This window comes from Lissotriton helveticus, chromosome 7, assembly GCF_964261635.1.
Source record: "Lissotriton helveticus chromosome 7, aLisHel1.1, whole genome shotgun sequence".
NCBI lineage: Eukaryota > Metazoa > Chordata > Amphibia > Caudata > Salamandridae > Lissotriton > Lissotriton helveticus.
In genome coordinates, this window is record NC_136068.1 from 1,927,173,931 (window position 1) to 1,927,191,491 (window position 17,561).

At 49.4% G+C, this 17,561-nt stretch overlaps 1 protein-coding gene across 1 annotated transcript in view; it reads right to left on the bottom strand.

Moving 5' to 3' along the window:
* Nucleotides 1-459: 459 nt before the first annotated feature.
* LOC144769987 (protein FAM118A-like) overlaps nt 460-17,561 on the bottom strand; it is a 127,858-nt gene continuing 110,756 nt past the window's right edge. The window contains exon 7 of the mRNA XM_078654183.1: nt 460-536. Coding sequence (XP_078510309.1) covers nt 460-536 — 77 coding nt within the window. The remainder of the gene's footprint in view (nt 537-17,561) is intronic.

Genomic DNA, 17,561 nt, shown 5'->3' on the forward strand with positions numbered 1-17,561 from the left:
AGAACAGGATTGGGCTATGCTTGGTATAACGATGGCGAAACGTAACATTGCTATGTTGTGGGGGTCAGAAGTACTGCCTATGCTCCAAAAATGGTGCAGGGATATGGACGAAGCGATGGTGGCAGAAAAGGCGTTTTTTATCCATCGTGGATGCCCTAGAAAGTGGGAAAAGGTATGGGGGGCCTGGAACAAATTTAGGGGATACATCTGTAACCCGCCAGTAATTGTCTCGGAGGGTGTTTCCCCGTGAAGGGGCGGTAATGTCGTGGGGGGTTGTGGGAAGGGATCATGTTTATGGGTTTCCTTGTATAATCTGTGGGTATGACATGATGTAGTGTTGCCTTACTGAGCTAATGTGATTGCAGCCAGTAATGAATCTTTGGTGAATGTAATTTTGCCCTGATTTCAAATCAATAAAATATTATTTTTAAAAAAACTAAAAAAATACTTGGCTTTTTACTAGATAATAGTGGGGTAGAGCAGGACTGAGCTGTTAGGATGTTTTAGCACCAGCACGTCTTTAGGCAACCGCCGCACTTTAGAAATATAATCAATATAATTAACATGGAGAAGAAAGGTTTTTATTGCTTTTCTGAACGCCACCGTGGTCTCCATCTATTTTCTTGTTTTTCTTCCATAAAGTAACAGGGTCTGGAGAGCCCCCAAGTTCCCCTTGATTATCTGTAACCCTCCTTGTTCGTCTCTCCGTTGCTTTGTAGCCAGGTTTGTGCTATACGGGTCCACAAACCGAAAGTAAGTGAGTAGGCCCCCACTTGTTGCCCTTTCATCTTAGGAAAGACTCACAGTAGGGGGTTTCTAAGATGTAGATGTGTGGTATGGTTCAGGGGTCTACAACGTAAGTCCAGCAGCACCTGATGCATGCTAGATTTTAGGATATCTGTGTATAATAAATTTCCATACACTCACGCTAAAAGGAGTCAGCGGTTATTCTAGACATCTGTCACGGGCCCTCTTGTGTTGGGTTTGACGTCTCTGGTGGAGCAGGATTCCACCCGTCAGATATGAGCCGGCGCCAGAATCATGGAATGGATTCTGCTCTTTTTCCGGGGTTACCACGCACCCCTACTTCAATGATCTGTGTTGTAGACTCCTTTACTGGAAGCAGAACCATCAGCCTGCCCCAAGAAGGAACTGCAATCACTTTGAGTGCTTCTGCCCTACACCAGTGGTCAGCAGAGGCACCTGCTAACAGGGGTTCTCAGGAACAGGCATGTGTGATTAGGCTGAGCTCAGGAAGGGTGGCACCTCTTCTTACGCAGAACTTGAGGACCAAAAGACAATCGCGACAAGCAAAAGAACGAGGACACGCCCACAATGTCGCCTCGAACTTATGGAGCAGAGGAACAGCGTGCACCACTGCAAGGGTGCAGAGACCTCGCTTGTTGACTCTCCTTGACTGCCTGCAGGACGGTGAGTGCTACCACGAATCACCACCGGAAAAGAAACGCATATCCATGAGATGGCAGTGCTACATTTCATGCCCTTCCTGCTCTGACCCTTTACCCCATAGGTGCCCTGAATCCTGTGGGATTTGAGAGCGCTATCCTACCCAGGTGGCTGTTTTCCAGTTATTACAAAACTACTTTTGAAAAGGTTTAACATATTTTTTTTTGTAAATGCAACATTTACAGACTGAAGTTTAAAAAACTTTTCAGTCACAAAGGAGAACAATCTTTGCAACTTCACACAACCTTATGAAAAGCAGCCACTGTCCTGATCGCTGCCCTGCTGTGGCTAACACTTTGGACAACCCCGGCCTATGTCGGCCCAGCGGATCAAACCCCCAGCCCCGGGGTCATAGCTTTTTCCTGACAATGTTAGAAGAGACTTGAGAGGACCTCATGAAAGCTTTCAAACCATTGACTCCAGTATTCGCTCCTATATCAGGGTGACCATTGACGCCAATATTACGCCCTATATCGGGGTGACCATTGACCCCAATATTCCCTCCTATATCAGGGGGACCATTCACCCCAATATTCCCTCCTATATAAGGGTGACCACTGACGCCAATATTCCCTCCTATATCGGGGTGACCATTGACGCCAATAGTCCCTCCTACATCGGGGTGACCATTGACGCCAATATTCCCTCCTATATCGGGGTGACCATTGACCGCAATATTCCCTCCTATATCAGGGTGATCATTGACGCAAATATTTCCTCCTATAGCGGGATGACCATTAACCCCAATATTCCCTCCTATATCAGGGTGACCATTCACCCCAATATTCCCTCCTATATCAGGGTGACCATTGACGCCAATATTCCCTCCTATATCGGGGTGACCATTGACGCCAATATTACGCCGTATATCGGGATGACCATTGACCCCAATATTCCCCCCTACATCAGAGTGACCATTCACCCCAATATTCCCTCCTATATCAGGGTGACCATTGACGCCAATATTCCCTCCTTTATCTGGGTGACCATTGACCCCAATATTCCCTCCTATATCAGGGTGGACCATTGACCCCAATATTCCCCCCTACATCAGAGTGACCATTCACCCCAATATTCCCTCCTATATCAGTGTGACCATTGACGCCAATATTCCCTCCTATATCAGGGTGACCATTGACCCCAATATTCCCTCCTATATCAGGGGGACCATTCACCCCAATATTCCCTCCTATATAAGGGTGACCATTGACGCCAATAGTCCCTCCTACATCGGGGTGACCATTGACGCCAATATTCCCTCCTATATCGGGGGGACCATTCACCCCAATATTCCCTCCTATATCGGGGTGACCATTGACGCCAATAGTCCCTCCTACATCGGGGTGACCATTGACGCCAATATTCCCTCCTATATCGGGGTGACCATTGACCCCAATATTCCCTCCTATATCAGGGTGACCATTGACCCCAATATTCCCTCCTATATCAGGGTGATCATTGACGCAAATATGTTCTCCTATAGCGGGATGACCATTAACCCCAATATTCCCTCCTATATCAGGGTGACCATTCACCCCAATATTCCCTCCTATATCAGGGTGACCATTCACCCCAATATTCCCTCCTATATCAGGGTGACCATTGACACCAATATTCCCTCCTATATCGGGGTGACCATTGACGCCAATATTCCCCCCTACATCAGAGTGACCATTCACCCCAATATTCCCTCCTATATCAGGGTGACCATTGACGCCAATATTCCCTCCTATATCGGGGTGACCATTGACGCCAATATTACGCCCTATATCGGGATGACCATTGACCCCAATATTCCCCCCTACATCAGAGTGACCATTCACCCCAATATTCCCTCCTATATCAGGGTGACCATTGACGCCAATATTCCCTCCTATATCGGGGTGACCATTGACGCCAATATTACGCCCTATATCGGGATGACCATTGACCCCAATATTCCCCCCTACATCAGAGTGACCATTCACCCCAATATTCCCTCCTATATCAGGGTGACCATTGACGCCAATATTCCCTCCTATATCTGGGTGACCATTGACCCCAATATTCCCCCCTACATCAGAGTGACCATTCACCCCAATATTCCCTCCTATATCAGGGTGACCATTGACGCCAATATTCCCTTCTACATCGAGGTGACCATTGACGCCAATATTCCCTTCTACATCGAGGTGACCATTGTCGCTAATTTTCCCTCCTATATCGGGGTGACGATTATTTCAGGATGGACACGTCACGCCAAGGATGCCCACACTATTCCAAGAACCCTCACTAGATGCAGCCTCTAGCTCCATCGTGACCAATGCACCCTGGGAGGAGGAGCGGCAGCAAGGACATTAATGCTTCCTACTGAGGCCGAGGCATACGCCCCACTCAACAACAGTACTTCATGTTCCTTCAGCAATGGTTGGATCAACAGTTCGCTTTATCCTGACCCGCATACACAGCCATTACAATAAAACAGCAAAGGATATAATGTGCGGGGAACAATCCTGCATTTGCCAAGAACTGTGTTTGGTATGGTCTGTTCACAAGACCTTCAGCCTAGTCTGTGTCTCCAGAGTCTTCATCCCATGACTTGGGTGAGCCCAAAGTGTAGATGGGGGAAGCCCGCATCAGGACAGGATGTGTTGGAAGAGACATCATGAGATCATTAGCAATGCCGGCAGTGAAGATGGGGCCTGTGAATGGTAGCTCCTGCTGTCCTTTGTTTCATCAGAAGGCTTCTTCCCCCGGTGAGACGCAGGCTCACACCTCCCGCTCTAACCTGGAAGTGTCGGTGTCAGAAAGAATCAGTGTAAACTGGAGATGCCTCACTGGCATCAGCAATATCACACTATGGTCCACGCCTGCCCCTCTGCCCGTCAGTGCAACTTGAAGTTGATGGTAATTTGCGATTCCTTAGGGACAATTAGCAATATTTTTTTGCATCATACATTGCATTTAAGGAATCGCAAATTTTGCGATTCCTTAAATGCAATCGCAAAATAAGGAATCGCAAATTGTGTGATTCCTTATTTTGAACCACATTTGCTTTATACATACCATATTGAGAATTCGCATTCGCAAAGGCCGAAATTCTGCGAATTTCGGCCTTTGCGAATACGAATTTCAATGATACGTATGGCCCTTGGTCCCTTGAGTGGGTTACGTCTGGCTTAGACACTGAACTTGAAGTTGGATGTTGAGAAGGTTAGGGCATTTTGGAGGGAGATATTGAGTTAGATCGCTGGGAAAAGAAGGAAAGGAGGCGGGAGAGACGAGGAATGGGCCGGGAGTAGGTGAGAAGGACGGGGGTCAAGGGACTTTATTTCTTAAACCAGGTATAGTGACAGAGCAACTACCCTGGAGTGCTCTACCCTGTTTGGGCAGTACCTGTCAGAGTTAACACAAAAGGATCAAGAGAAACGTGACATGTTTGCTAACAAGTGGGTGGCTAACTGTGAGAAGTTGGCCTGGTGTGCAGTGCTCACTGTTCTAGTGATCACTATATATCAGTCCAAACAACCCTTATTGATGATTGGTTGTAAGTCAACCTTATAGACCAGCTATCCTAGTAGCATGGATACGAGCAGTCTAAGGCTAAGACTCTAGAGGGCGTGTTAAGCCAGCTGTTTTACCATCACATTACCCCTTGAACACCCAGTGAAAGGACACCACACAAGTTGTTATGAAAATAAACAGTGTATTTATTTATAACAAGACTACCCTGGCTCTTTATGAGACAGGGAGCTAAGCACACAACAAAACTCTTATAAAAATACTTAAGTTAGCACGTTATACACAAATGCCCGAGGGGCACGAAAAACCATATACTCTGAAAGTGGAATGCGAAATTACTAGCAGGTAAGTACAGTACTAATAGGCTTTGGAATCGCTAGGACTTGACTATAGAATCGTTAGATTACTTCTAGGAGGCCCAGGGGACTCGGGTGCAGAGTGTGCACTCTCACGCGGGATGCGGGACAAAGTCTATGATAGCTAGTAAAGTTAAAGTTAGTGTTCACGGGCGAACCCGACCTGGTAGGGAGAAAACGAAAGTGGATCCTGACCCTTGGATAGTGAGGCTATGCTGGGGCACCGAAATGCCGAAGTTACCTAGCCCAGGGGCTGCAGCTGCATATGTCTCAAAAGACGTCGGGAATCCTCGTAGACGAACCAGGAGCCTGGAAGAAAGATGCTGGCAGGCGACTAGTGAAGAGAGTTCGAAGGGATCCAAGCCTGGATCTCGAAGATGGATGATACCTGAAAGCAGAGGGGACCAAGTTTGTGACTACTAGCCAGTAGTCAGGGGGCACCAGGAGGGCACCGGATGGTAGTCACCTCGGCTAGGTGAGTGGGCGACGCTGTGCTCTGCAGATCTCACGGACCAGGAGGCGTTGTCGGAGACCAGGATGGAGGGGCGAGCTGTCCCACGATGGATGAAGCTGTCGGCGTCGAAGAACCCAGGATTGGGCAACAAAGCCTTGGCTAATTCAAGCCCACGCGGTGGACTCAAAATGGCGTCTTGAGTGGACCAGGAGGGTCCGGGGTGCTCCTCTTCTGGAAGGGAGCAAGAGCCAGTCTGGAGCAACCAGACCAGCAGCAGTGATGTCGTCGGGCGTCGTTCAGAAGGCCACAAGCCAGCGGGCTAGTAGCCAAACAACGCGGTGAGCAGCAAAAAGCAGAAGGGCCCCACGCCGATCGTGGAGATGCTGGGGGGCTGCTCTTCGGTGCTGGAGCTGCTCAGGGTTGGGGCTTCTCGGACCCCAAAGCACTCGCCAGGAGATTACTCGGCGGGCTTGCTGTGAAGAAGTCGTGCAGTCTTTAGCAATAGTCGGTCCCTTGAGGTCTCGTCGCACTCACGGTTCTCAGCTTGGCTGTAGAGGTGAGTAGAGGTCGGAGGTGCCAGGGAAGCCGGGTCTTGTCGAGCTGGGCAGTCGGATTCCGGAGGAAGGACTTACAGCAGACCGCAGTGTTCTTAGGATGGTGCCTGCGGATGCAGGGTGACTACTCCTTAGTCACAAGGGAGAATCTTGAAGAAGAAATCTTGGAAGTCCTTTCGCAGAAAGTCGTGTCTTGATTCCAAAGATGATCTAATTTGGAAGGGGGCCTGCTCCTACCTTTATCTGGGAAAAGGGGGCTGGCACGCGACTAAGTCCTGCCCTATGGGTGGGACCAGGAGGGGGGTGGTTACACCCCTCTCCTTTGGCGGGCTTTCCCCAGGCCAGGGGCTGGAGTGCCCCTGGAACTGGTTTCAGCCGGCCTATGCACAGTGAGCACCGGGGGGCCACTTGCAGTCACCTTCCTCTGTAGCCCTGCCTACCTGGAATACACAAAACCCTGTCTGGGACGGTGCTGGCACCGCCCCTGGCAGGAAACCCTTTGTCCTTGCCTCCTGCTCTGGGAGGACTCCCAGCAGCAGGAGGGCAGACTTGTGTCTCGGTGGCAGCATCCATTTTGTGGATGCTAAGGCTCTGTCTGACTTTAACCGGGGTTACAGGTTACATACATGTCGTGTCCCTCTAGAAGGGTGGAATGCTAACCCCGTCGCCAGAATTGGCGAGGGGTTAGTATTCCAACTCGTATAACACCTTACTCGACATGTTTTGATAAAGCGATACCAGAGTTGGCATATAACCGCGAGGATTATAAGGCACTTAAGAGTATATGGTATGCGATATCATGGAAACGGCTAAGGGATAGATCCCGAAAGCCGCAGACAGGCTCAGCTCATGCCAGAGCACCATCTCACACGATTCCAAGCACTCTGCCTTCAGGATTGTTAAGGCCTGCCATAGGAGTGACTGATAGGAGATCTGTGTGTCCATTTTAGGGTTAGATATAGGTATACTATATCTAAAGCAAAGGGTGAGTACACCACCTTGCCCCAGCTGTCGTGCAGCCAGTTGTGTCAGTTTAGTTAGTCAGCCCAGGGGTGGCATAATACATGCTTCAGCCCCTGGGAGACTTCTGGGTACACCTCAGCCCTGGGTACAGGGACTTGGAGAGGGCCCAGTGCCAATTCAGTACCTGAGTACAATTTGGATAGAGAGAACAGCTAGGCTGTGGGTCTGATTAGCAGGCCCACAGCCAGGGAAAGTCGTAAACCAGTGCAGCAACAAGCAAAAATCTGGGTGATCATAGGATTGCAGACCCTACTCTCCTACATGACCCCCCCCAAACTTTGGGACAATAAACTAACCTTGACCAGGTGAGTCTTCTTGCTCTAAGTGGAAATACCTGGAGAGCCCATCAGCATTGCTGTGATCAGTACCAGGTCTATGCTCCACTGTAAAATCCATCCCCTGTAGGGAAATGGACCACCTAAGCAGTGTGGGGTTTTCACCCTTCATCTGATTTAGCCACAAGAGGGGCTTATGGTCGGTCTGAATGGTGAAGTGAGTGCCAAACAAGTAGGCCCTCAGCTTCTTCAGGGCCCAAACCACAGCAAAGGCCTCCCTCTCAATAGCTGACCAATTTTTCTCTCTGGGGGTCAGCCTCCTACTAATGAAAGCAATAGGCTGATCATTACCATCAAAATTCAGTTGAGACAGAACAGCTCCCACACCCAACTCAGAAGCATCTGTTTGGACAATGAATGGCTTGGAGTAATCTGGACTCTTAAGGATAGGTGCTGTGCACATGGCCTGCTTTAGGTCATTGAATGCTTTCTGACAGCTTGCTGTCCACTGAACTTTCTTTGGCATCTTTTTGCTTGTCAGGTCATTAAGAGGGGTCACTATGGACCCATAATTTCTGACAAACTTCCTATAGTAACCAGTCAGGCCCAAGAAAGCTCGAACCTGAGCCTGGGTGATTGGAGGAGCCCAGTCCTGGATGGCCTGTATTTTACTCTCCAATGGCTGAACCTGGCCTCCACCTACAAGGTGGCCCAGGTATACAACCTGTGTCTGCCCTATCTGGCACTTAGTGGCCTTGATAGTGAGGCCTGCCTTTTGCAGAGCCTCTAACACTTTCCTCAGGTGGACCAGGTGATCCTCCCAGGTGGAGCTAAAGACAGCAATATCGTCAAGATATGCTGCACAGAAGTCATCCAGCCCAGTGAGGACTTTATTCACCAACCTTTGGAAGGTGGCAGGTGCATTTTTCAAACCAAAGGGCATTACCACAAATTGATAATGCCCACCAGGGGTAGAAAATGCTGTCTTGGGTTTGGCCTCCTCAGCTAACCTGATTTGCCAATACCCAGCTGTCAAATCAAATGTACTTAAGAATTTGGCAGAAGCCAATTTATCTATAAGTTCATCTGCTCTTGGTATTGGGTGGGCATCAGTCTTAGTGACTGCATTGAGGCCTCTGTAGTCTACGCAGAACCTCATCTCTTTCTTACCACCCTGGGTGTGAGGCTTTGGCACTAGAACTACTGGGCTAGCCCAAGGGCTATCTGAGGGCTCAATGACTCCCAGCTCCAACATTTTCTGCACTTCTGTTTTGATACAGTCTCTAACATGATCAGGCTGTCTGTAGATTTTACTCTTGACAGGCAGACTGTCCCCAGTGTCAACATCATGGGTGCACCAATCAGTTTGGCTGGGTGTTAGAGAGAACATATGTCTGAAGGATTGCAGAACTTGCCTGCAATCCTGTTGCTGATGTTCAGTGAGGCTGCCACAAAAGACAACACCATCTACTGACCCATCATCAGGATTCTGAGTGAGCAGGTCTGGGAGAGGGTCACTCTCTTCCTCCTGTCCCTCATCTGTGGCCATGAGCAAGCTCATGTCCTTCCTGTCAACATATGCCTTGAGCCTGTTTACATGGAGCACTCTGAGAGGGCTCCTGGGAGTTCCAAGGTCCACCAAGTAGGTAACCTCTCCCTTTTGCTCAATGATGGTGTGGGGCCCAGACCATTTGTCTTTCAGAGCTGCTGGGGCCACTGGCTCCAGCACCCACACCTTCTGTCCTGGCTGGTACACAGTCAGAACAGCCTTCTGGTCATGCCAAGCTTTTTGGAGTTCTTGGCTGGCCTCAAGGTTTTTAGATGCCTTTTCCATGTACTCAGCCATCCTGGAGCGGCGACCAAGTACATAGTCCACTATGTTGGTTGCAGGCTTTTTGAGAGGTCTCTCCCATCCTTCCTTCACCAAACACAGGGGTCCTCTTACAGGATGCCCATACAGAAGCTCAAAAGGGCTGTAGCCAACCCCCTTCTGTGGGACCTCTCTGTAAGCAAACAAGAGGCAGGGGATCAGGACATCCCATCTTCTCCTAAGAGTTTCAGGTAGCCCATGAATCATCCCTTTGAGGGTCCTGTTGAATCTCTCAACAAGCCCATTGCATTGTGGGTGGTAGGGTGTGGTGAACTTGTAGTTCACACCACACTCCTTCCACATTGCAGTCAGATATCCTGACATGAAGTTTGTACCTCTGTCAGAAACAACCTCCTTAGGGAAGCCCACTCTGGAGAACACTCCAACTAGGGCCCTTGCCACTACAGGTGCTGTAGTGGTCCTAAGTGGAATAGCTTCAGGATACCTGGTGGCATGATCCACCACCACCAGTATAAACTTGTGCCCTGATGCTGTCTGGGGTTCCATTGGACCAACAATGTCAATCCCCACTCTTTCAAAGGGAACCCCCACCACAGGTAGTGGTATGAGGGGGGCCTTTGTTGTGCCACCTGACTTACCACTGGCTTGGCAAGTGACACAGGAGCGACAAAACTCCTTGGTATTCTCATTCATGTGGGGCCAGTGAAAGTGTGAGACAAGCCTGTCCCACGTCTTTGTCTGACCTAAATGACCTGCAAGTGGAATCTCATGGGCCAAGGTGAGAAGGAAACCTCTCAGAGACAAGGGGATGACCAGCCTCCTGGTTGCACCAGGCTTGGGGTCTCTTGACTCAGAGTACAGGAGTCCATCTTCCCAGTATACCCTGTGGGCACCTGTGGCATTCCCTGCAGCCTCAGCAGCAGCCTGCTGTCTGAGGGGTTCAAGGGAAGGGCAGTCTAACTGTGCCTTCCCCAGGTCTGCTCTGGAGGGTCCCCCTGAGCCCAGAAACTCAACTTGATCAAGTTCAAGCTCTTTAGGCTCAGGTTCCCTCAGCTCTCTCAGATCAGCCTCCTCAGAGACTTGATCCTCAACCTGGGGCAAGGGGGAAGGCAAAGCCTTACCCTTACTGCTCTTCTTCTTGGAAGGTGTCTGGTCCATTCTTTCAGGATCCAGCACCTGTTCAGTGGGGCATCTTCTGGCCTGTGACCTAGTCACAGCAAGCACATGTGCTGGCAAGCCTAACATCTCCATGTGAGTCCTCTGCTCCACTTCTGACCATAGTGATGACTCCAAATCATTGCCCAACAAACAATCAACTGGGAGGTCTGAACTGACTACAACTTTCTTTTGTCCCTTCACTCCACCCCAGGAGAAAGCCACAATCGCCATACTATGACTGGTAGTGACGTTGCTGGCATTGGTCACCAGGAAATCTGTACCTGGCATGATCTGTCCAGGGTCCACAAAGTTAGGTGTCACCATGGTGACACTGGCACAAGTGTCCCTATAGGCCTGAGCCATCTTGCCATTAATCAAAGGTGTCTGCCTGTATTTGCCCAAAGTATTGGGACTTATATCAGGGGATATATCCATATCCCCTGTACAGACAAGGACAGCCTGAGTGAGTGTGCCAACTAAGTTGTCAGACCCCTCAGTTCCCAAGGTTAACCCAACTAATGCCTTGGGAGGTACACTACCACTACTGACTGTACTAGGGGGTGCAGTTGCCTTAGGGGCTGTAGTGGCAGGAGTTTGTCCTCCTCTTTTGGTGCACTCACTAAACCAGTGAGACTTACTTTTACAGTACTGGCACCACCTCTTTGACTGGCCTTCTTGAGTCTTCTTCTTCTGGGAAGCCTGACCCCCACCCTCTTTGGTTTGTTGGGGACCTGGTGAAGACTTCTGGTCATTTTGTTCACTCTTAGCATTACCCTTCTGGTCTGCTTTCTTCTGACCACCCTGGTTCTGGTTCTGGTTCTGCTTGATCCTTGTTCTGACCCATTTGTCTGCCTTCTTTCCCAATTCTTGGGGAGAGGTCAGCTCTGAATCAACAAGGTGCTGGTGCAACAACTGGTTCTGACAATTATTTAAAATTTGTTCTCTCATCATGAGATTGTACAACCCTGTGTAATCAGTAACCTTGCTACCCAGCAACCAGCCCTCCAAAGCCTTAGTGGCACAATCCACAAAGTCAGACCAGTCCTGAGACTGAGTTTTCTGGGTGTCTCTGAACAGCAACCTGTACTGCTCAGTGGTTAAACCAAACCCATCAATCAGTGCATTTTTCAGGACCTGGTAATCATTAGCATCCTCCACTCTTGTAGTGAGGAGCTTATCTCTACCTTTACCATCAAAGGAGAGCCACAGTATAGCTGCCCACTGACTCCGGGGAATGCACTGCACAGTGCAGGCCCTCTCCAGAGCAGCCATCCATTTCTGGATGTCATCCCCTTGCTTAAAGGGGGGCACTATCTTAGTCAGGTATTTAGTATCTAAACCCTTCTCTCTATCTCTTGGGAGATTGCTGCCACCAGTGGGAGCTAACCCACTCATCTGCTGCTCTCTAGCCAAGGCAAGCTTCTCTTTGGCCAGGGCAATTTCTTCCCTTTCAATCCTCAGAGTAGCCTGTCTCATCCTAGCTTCATGCTCCATTCTCTGGGGGGGAAGTCAGTCTCCTCTGGGGAGAGTTCCTTCTCCTCTGAGAAGAGGCATTAGAGTGCAGAGATCTATTGGAGTCCCTAGAAAGAGATCTATCTCTCCTAACTCCAAGGTTAGGCCTACTTAGGGTCAGTACTGGGGGTCCCCCAGATCCTAGCCCAAGCAAGTCTAAGTTGGCCCTAGTTAGCCTTCTGACTACCTCAAGACCTTTGTCTACCTCGTCCCCAGAGAGTTCCTCTTGATTCCCCTCCTCAACTGCATTGGCAATGTTGGGGAGGTCTGGATCCCCAGAGGTACCCTCTAAGGCTGGCATATTCCCATCTAGCTGAGAAAGCTTTCTCGCATCATAAGTCTCTAAGAGACCTATTAAAAAGGGAATGGTGGGGTTAGACCCCTGTTTCAGCTTCCTGGAGGTACACACTTGTCTCATCTCCTGAAAACTGAGAGCTGCATATCTTCATTTGACCTGTGGAGGGTCAACATCCACAAGGGGAGTCTCAGTAGATTCTCCTTGGGTAGACATGCTTTTTCTAGTGAGGTGTAAGTGGTGCACTTACCTACACTATATGTTTGCCTACTGATCCCTTGCTAGAGTTGTAGTTTAGGGTGTGCTAGGCCCTAGGAGCTACAACAGCTGGTTCAGTAGAACTCAGAGTATTCTAAGCTAAGTTATATGTACCTTTAGTACTTATGTGATCTTTCACAAGATATTCTTAGGATATGTGTGGTAAAACAACAGCAAGCTCAAATCCCACCGCTGCCACCAATGTGAGAAGTTGGCCTGGTGTGCAGTGCTCACTGTTCTAGTGATCACTATATATCAGTCCAAACAACCCTTATTGATGATTGGTTGTAAGTCAACCTTATAGACCAGCTATCCTAGTAGCATGGATACGAGCAGTCTAAGGCTAAGACTCTAGAGGGCGTGTTAAGCCAGCTGTTTTACCATCACATTACCCCTTGAACACCCAGTGAAAGGACACCACACAAGTTGTTATGAAAATAAACAGTGTATTTATTTATAACAAGACTACCCTGGCTCTTTATGAGACAGGGAGCTAAGCACACAACAAAACTCTTATAAAAATACTTAAGTTAGCACAGTATACACAAATGCCCGAGGGGCACGAAAAACCATATACTCTGAAAGTGGAATGCGAAATTACTAGCAGGTAAGTACAGTACTAATAGGCTTTGGAATCGCTAGGACTTGACTATAGAATCGTTAGATTACTTCTAGGAGGCCCAGGGGACTCGGGTGCAGAGTGCGCACTCTCACGCGGGATGCGGGACAAAGTCTATGATAGCTAGTAAAGTTAAAGTTAGTGTTCACGGGCGAACCCGACCTGGTAGGGAGAAAACGAAAGTGGATCCTGACCCTTGGATAGTGAGGCTATGCTGGGGCACCGAAATGCCAAAGTTACCTAGCCCAGGGGCTGCAGCTGCATATGTCTCAAAAGACGTCGGGAATCCTCGTAGACGAACCAGGAGCCTGGAAGAAAGATGCTGGCAGGCGACCAGTGAAGAGAGTTCGAAGGGATCCAAGCCTGGATCTCGAAGATGGATGATACCTGAAAGCAGAGGGGACCAAGTTCGTGACTACTAGCCAGTAGTCAGGGGGCACCAGGAGGGCACCGGATGGTAGTCACCTCGGCTAGGTGAGTGGGCGACGCTGTGCTCTGCAGATCTCACGGACCAGGAGGCGTTGTCGGCGACCAGGATGGAGGGGCGAGCTGTCCCACGATGGATGAAGCTGTCGGCGTCGAAGAACCCAGGATTGGGCAACAAAGCCTTGGCTAATTCAAGCCCATGCGGTGGACTCAAAATGACGTCTTGAGTGGACCAGGAGGGTCCGGGGTGCTCCTCTTCTGGAAGGGAGCAAGAGCCAGTCTGGAGCAACCAGACCAGCAGCAGTGATGTCATCGGGCGTCGTTCAGAAGGCCACAAGCCAGCGGGCTAGTAGCCAAACAACGAGGTGAGCAGCAAAAAGCAGAAGGGCCCCACGCCGATCGTGGAGATGCTGGGGGGCTGCTCTTCGGTGCTGGAGCTGCTCAGGGTTGGGGCTTCTCGGACCCCAAAGCACTCGCCAGGAGATTACTCGGCGGGCTTGCTGTGAAGAAGTCATGCAGTCTTGGCAATAGTCGGTCCCTTGAGGTCTCGTCGCACTCACGGTTCTCAGCTTGGCTGTAGAGGTGAGTAGAGGTCGGAGGTGCCAGGGAAGCCGGGTCTTGTCGAGCTGGGCAGTCGGATTCCGGAGGAAGGACTTACAGCAGACCGCAGTGTTCTTAGGATGGTGCCTGCGGATGCAGGGTGACTACTCCTTAGTCACAAGGGAGAATCTTGAAGAAGAAATCTTGAAGTCCTTTCGCAGAAAGTCGTGTCTTGATTCCAAAGATGATCTAATTTGGAAGGGGGCCTGCTCCTACCTTTATCTGGGAAAAGGGGGCTGGCACGCGACTAAGTCCTGCCCTATGGGTGGGACCAGGAGGGGGGTGGTTACACCCCTCTCCTTTGGCGGGCTTTCCCCAGGCCAGGGGCTGGAGTGCCCCTGGAACTGGTTTCAGCCGGCCCATGCACAGTGAGCACCGGGGTGCCACTTGCAGTCACCTTCCTCTGTAGCCCTGCCTACCTGGAATACACAAAACCCTGTCTGGGACGGTGCTGGCACCGCCCCTGGCAGGAAACCCTTTGTCCTTGCCTCCTGCTCTGGGAGGACTCCCAGCAGCAGGAGGGCAGACTTGTGTCTCGGTGGCAGCATCCATTTTGTGGATGCTAAGGCTCTGTCTGACTTTAACCGGGGTTACAGGTTACATACATGTCGTGTCCCTCTAGAAGGGTGGAATGCTAACCCCGTCGCCAGAATTGGCGAGGGGTTAGTATTCCAACTCGTATGACACCTTACTCGACATGTTTTGATAAAGCGATACCAGAGTTGGCATATAACCGCGAGGATTATAAGGCACTTAAGAGTATATGGTATGCGATATCATGGAAACGGCTAAGGGATAGATCCCGAAAGCCGCAGACAGGCTCAGCTCATGCCAGAGCACCATCTCACACGATTCCAAGCACTCTGCCTTCAGGATTGTTAAGGCCTGCCATAGGAGTGACTGATAGGAGATCTGTGTGTCCATTTTAGGGTTAGATATAGGTATACTATATCTAAAGCAAAGGGTGAGTACACCACCTTGCCCCAGCTGTCGTGCAGCCAGTTGTGTCAGTTTAGTTAGTCAGCCCAGGGGTGGCATAATACATGCTTCAGCCCCTGGGAGACTTCTGGGTACACCTCAGCCCTGGGTACAGGGACTTGGAGAGGGCCCAGTGCCAATTCAGTACCTGAGTACAATTTGGATAGAGAGAACAGCTAGGCTGTGGGTCTGATTAGCAGGCCCACAGCCAGGGAAAGTCGTAAACCAGTGCAGCAAAAAGCAAAAATCTGGGTGATCATAGGATTGCAGACCCTACTCTCCTACACTTACGCTAACAGGAGGCTGGAGCAGCATGGCTCTCAGGTAAAGGGAGTGAGGATCTCGCAACAGACTGGGTCCAAACCAGAGGGGAGCGGAGCAAATCCTAAGGTTCCAATGGAGGACAAAGGCAAAGGCAGAATTGGGTTCTAAGTGATGAACAGCAGAAGGCGAAGAGAAGACGGGGACGTTCTTCCGTGCTCAGCGTGATTAGTGGCTAACCATGGGTGCTTATGTTCCCTCATCTGCTCCCTGCTTGGCTTGGGGCTTGAGGTCTGAGAACTATGTTGCTTTCGGCATCCGCTGGCAGGGAAGGTAGAGTGTTGGGCTGTAGTTATTCTGATTTCTGTGGCTACTGCCTGCCAAGGTAGGGCCCTGTGGATTTTATCCTCGGTCAATCTGGTCTCCTCTATCAGCCTGATTCATCAAGCGAAATGCGCTCGCAAAAGGGCCAGATTCTGAGAATCTGGCCCTTTGCGAGTGCAATTTTTGCATTTGGGATTCATTATCCCAAATGCAAAAATCGCTAATAAAGAATTCGCTAAATTGCGAGGATTAGCATTTAAGGAATCTCTATTAGAGATTCCTTAAATGCTATTCATGAAACATTTAAAAATTGCGAATTCGCAATTTAGGACCGCTATTTACCACGAGGTCAAACCTCGTGGTAAATAGCGAAAACTTAGAAAAATGCATTTAAATGCATTTTTCTAAGTTGCATGTTACACACACACATGTCCTTTGGACATGTGTGTGCACAACATCAGTGTAAATTCACATTTCAGGGGTGCTACAGGGTGTCCTTTGGACACCCCTGCACCCTTGAAATCGCATCCTTATTTGCGATTAGCAAATTGCTAATCGCAAATAAGGAATAACTCCCCATTCATTCCTATGGGCCTGTAGGCCCATAGGAATGAATGGGGAGTTATTCCTTATTTGCGATTAGCAATTTGCTAATCGCAAATAAGGAACATGTAGGAATCGCAATATTTTTTGCAATTCCTACATGAATCCCGTTTTGCAAGTCCTTAATAGCGATTCCTTATGAATCGCTATTAGGGGCTCGCAAAACGGGTCTTTGATGAATCTGGCTGTATGCTCCCTGCTGTGCTAGGAGTTTGAGATGTTTGGACCTGGGTGGTTTGGCGCCGTCTTCCATGCTGGGCGTGCAGTTTATGAGGCCGATCGTAGCCACCCTGGCTTCTTCGACTGCTGCCTACGGGGTCGGGAGCTAGGCTGCTATCGTTTTTATTCCCCTTGTAGTATTGGGCTTGAATTATTGGCGACTGGTCATTTGCCGTCCTTTTGTCTTCGCTGTTGAGTTGGGGGTGATGTATCAGACCACGGCCAGTCTCTGGCATGAGTGCACTCTCTGCTGAACTGGGAGGGGGGGCTTCACTTGTAGGCCCTCTGATGTCAATGTTTGCTCCTTGCTGACCCCTGTTGGTCTTCAAGCTGCAGATGGTCATTTCACATTGGTTTAGCTCCTTTTGTGCTCCCTGATGGGTGAGGAGTTTCTATCATCAGGCCTCAGAAACTCCAGGATCCCTAAATACAACCTGTTTAGAACATGAGGAGCTGGTTTTTTTTTTGGGGGGGGGGGTGGTTTATTGTGCAGCCAGTAGTTAAAGATTGTGGTTTGGACTGGACTGGCCCTACCCCTTTCTAAGCTCTATGCTAAGGTTGGAGCATAAGTAAGTGAGGGTACTTTATTGTATGATTGATAAAAATCTTAACAATGTGGATTAGAATATTATGCATAAAACCCACAAAACCACTCAAAGTCAGATAAAAGAGGAGAACTGGCTCAGCATAATAAATACTGGGTGAAAAGCTAAGAGCAAAATGTGATAGCAGCCTCTAGGCGATAAATGAGTACAATCATATCTCGAAAACGAAACAAGCAGTGTGGCGACTTAAATTGACAGATGTTTAGCCACTTAATGCAGTTCATCATCAACAGCGCAGGTAT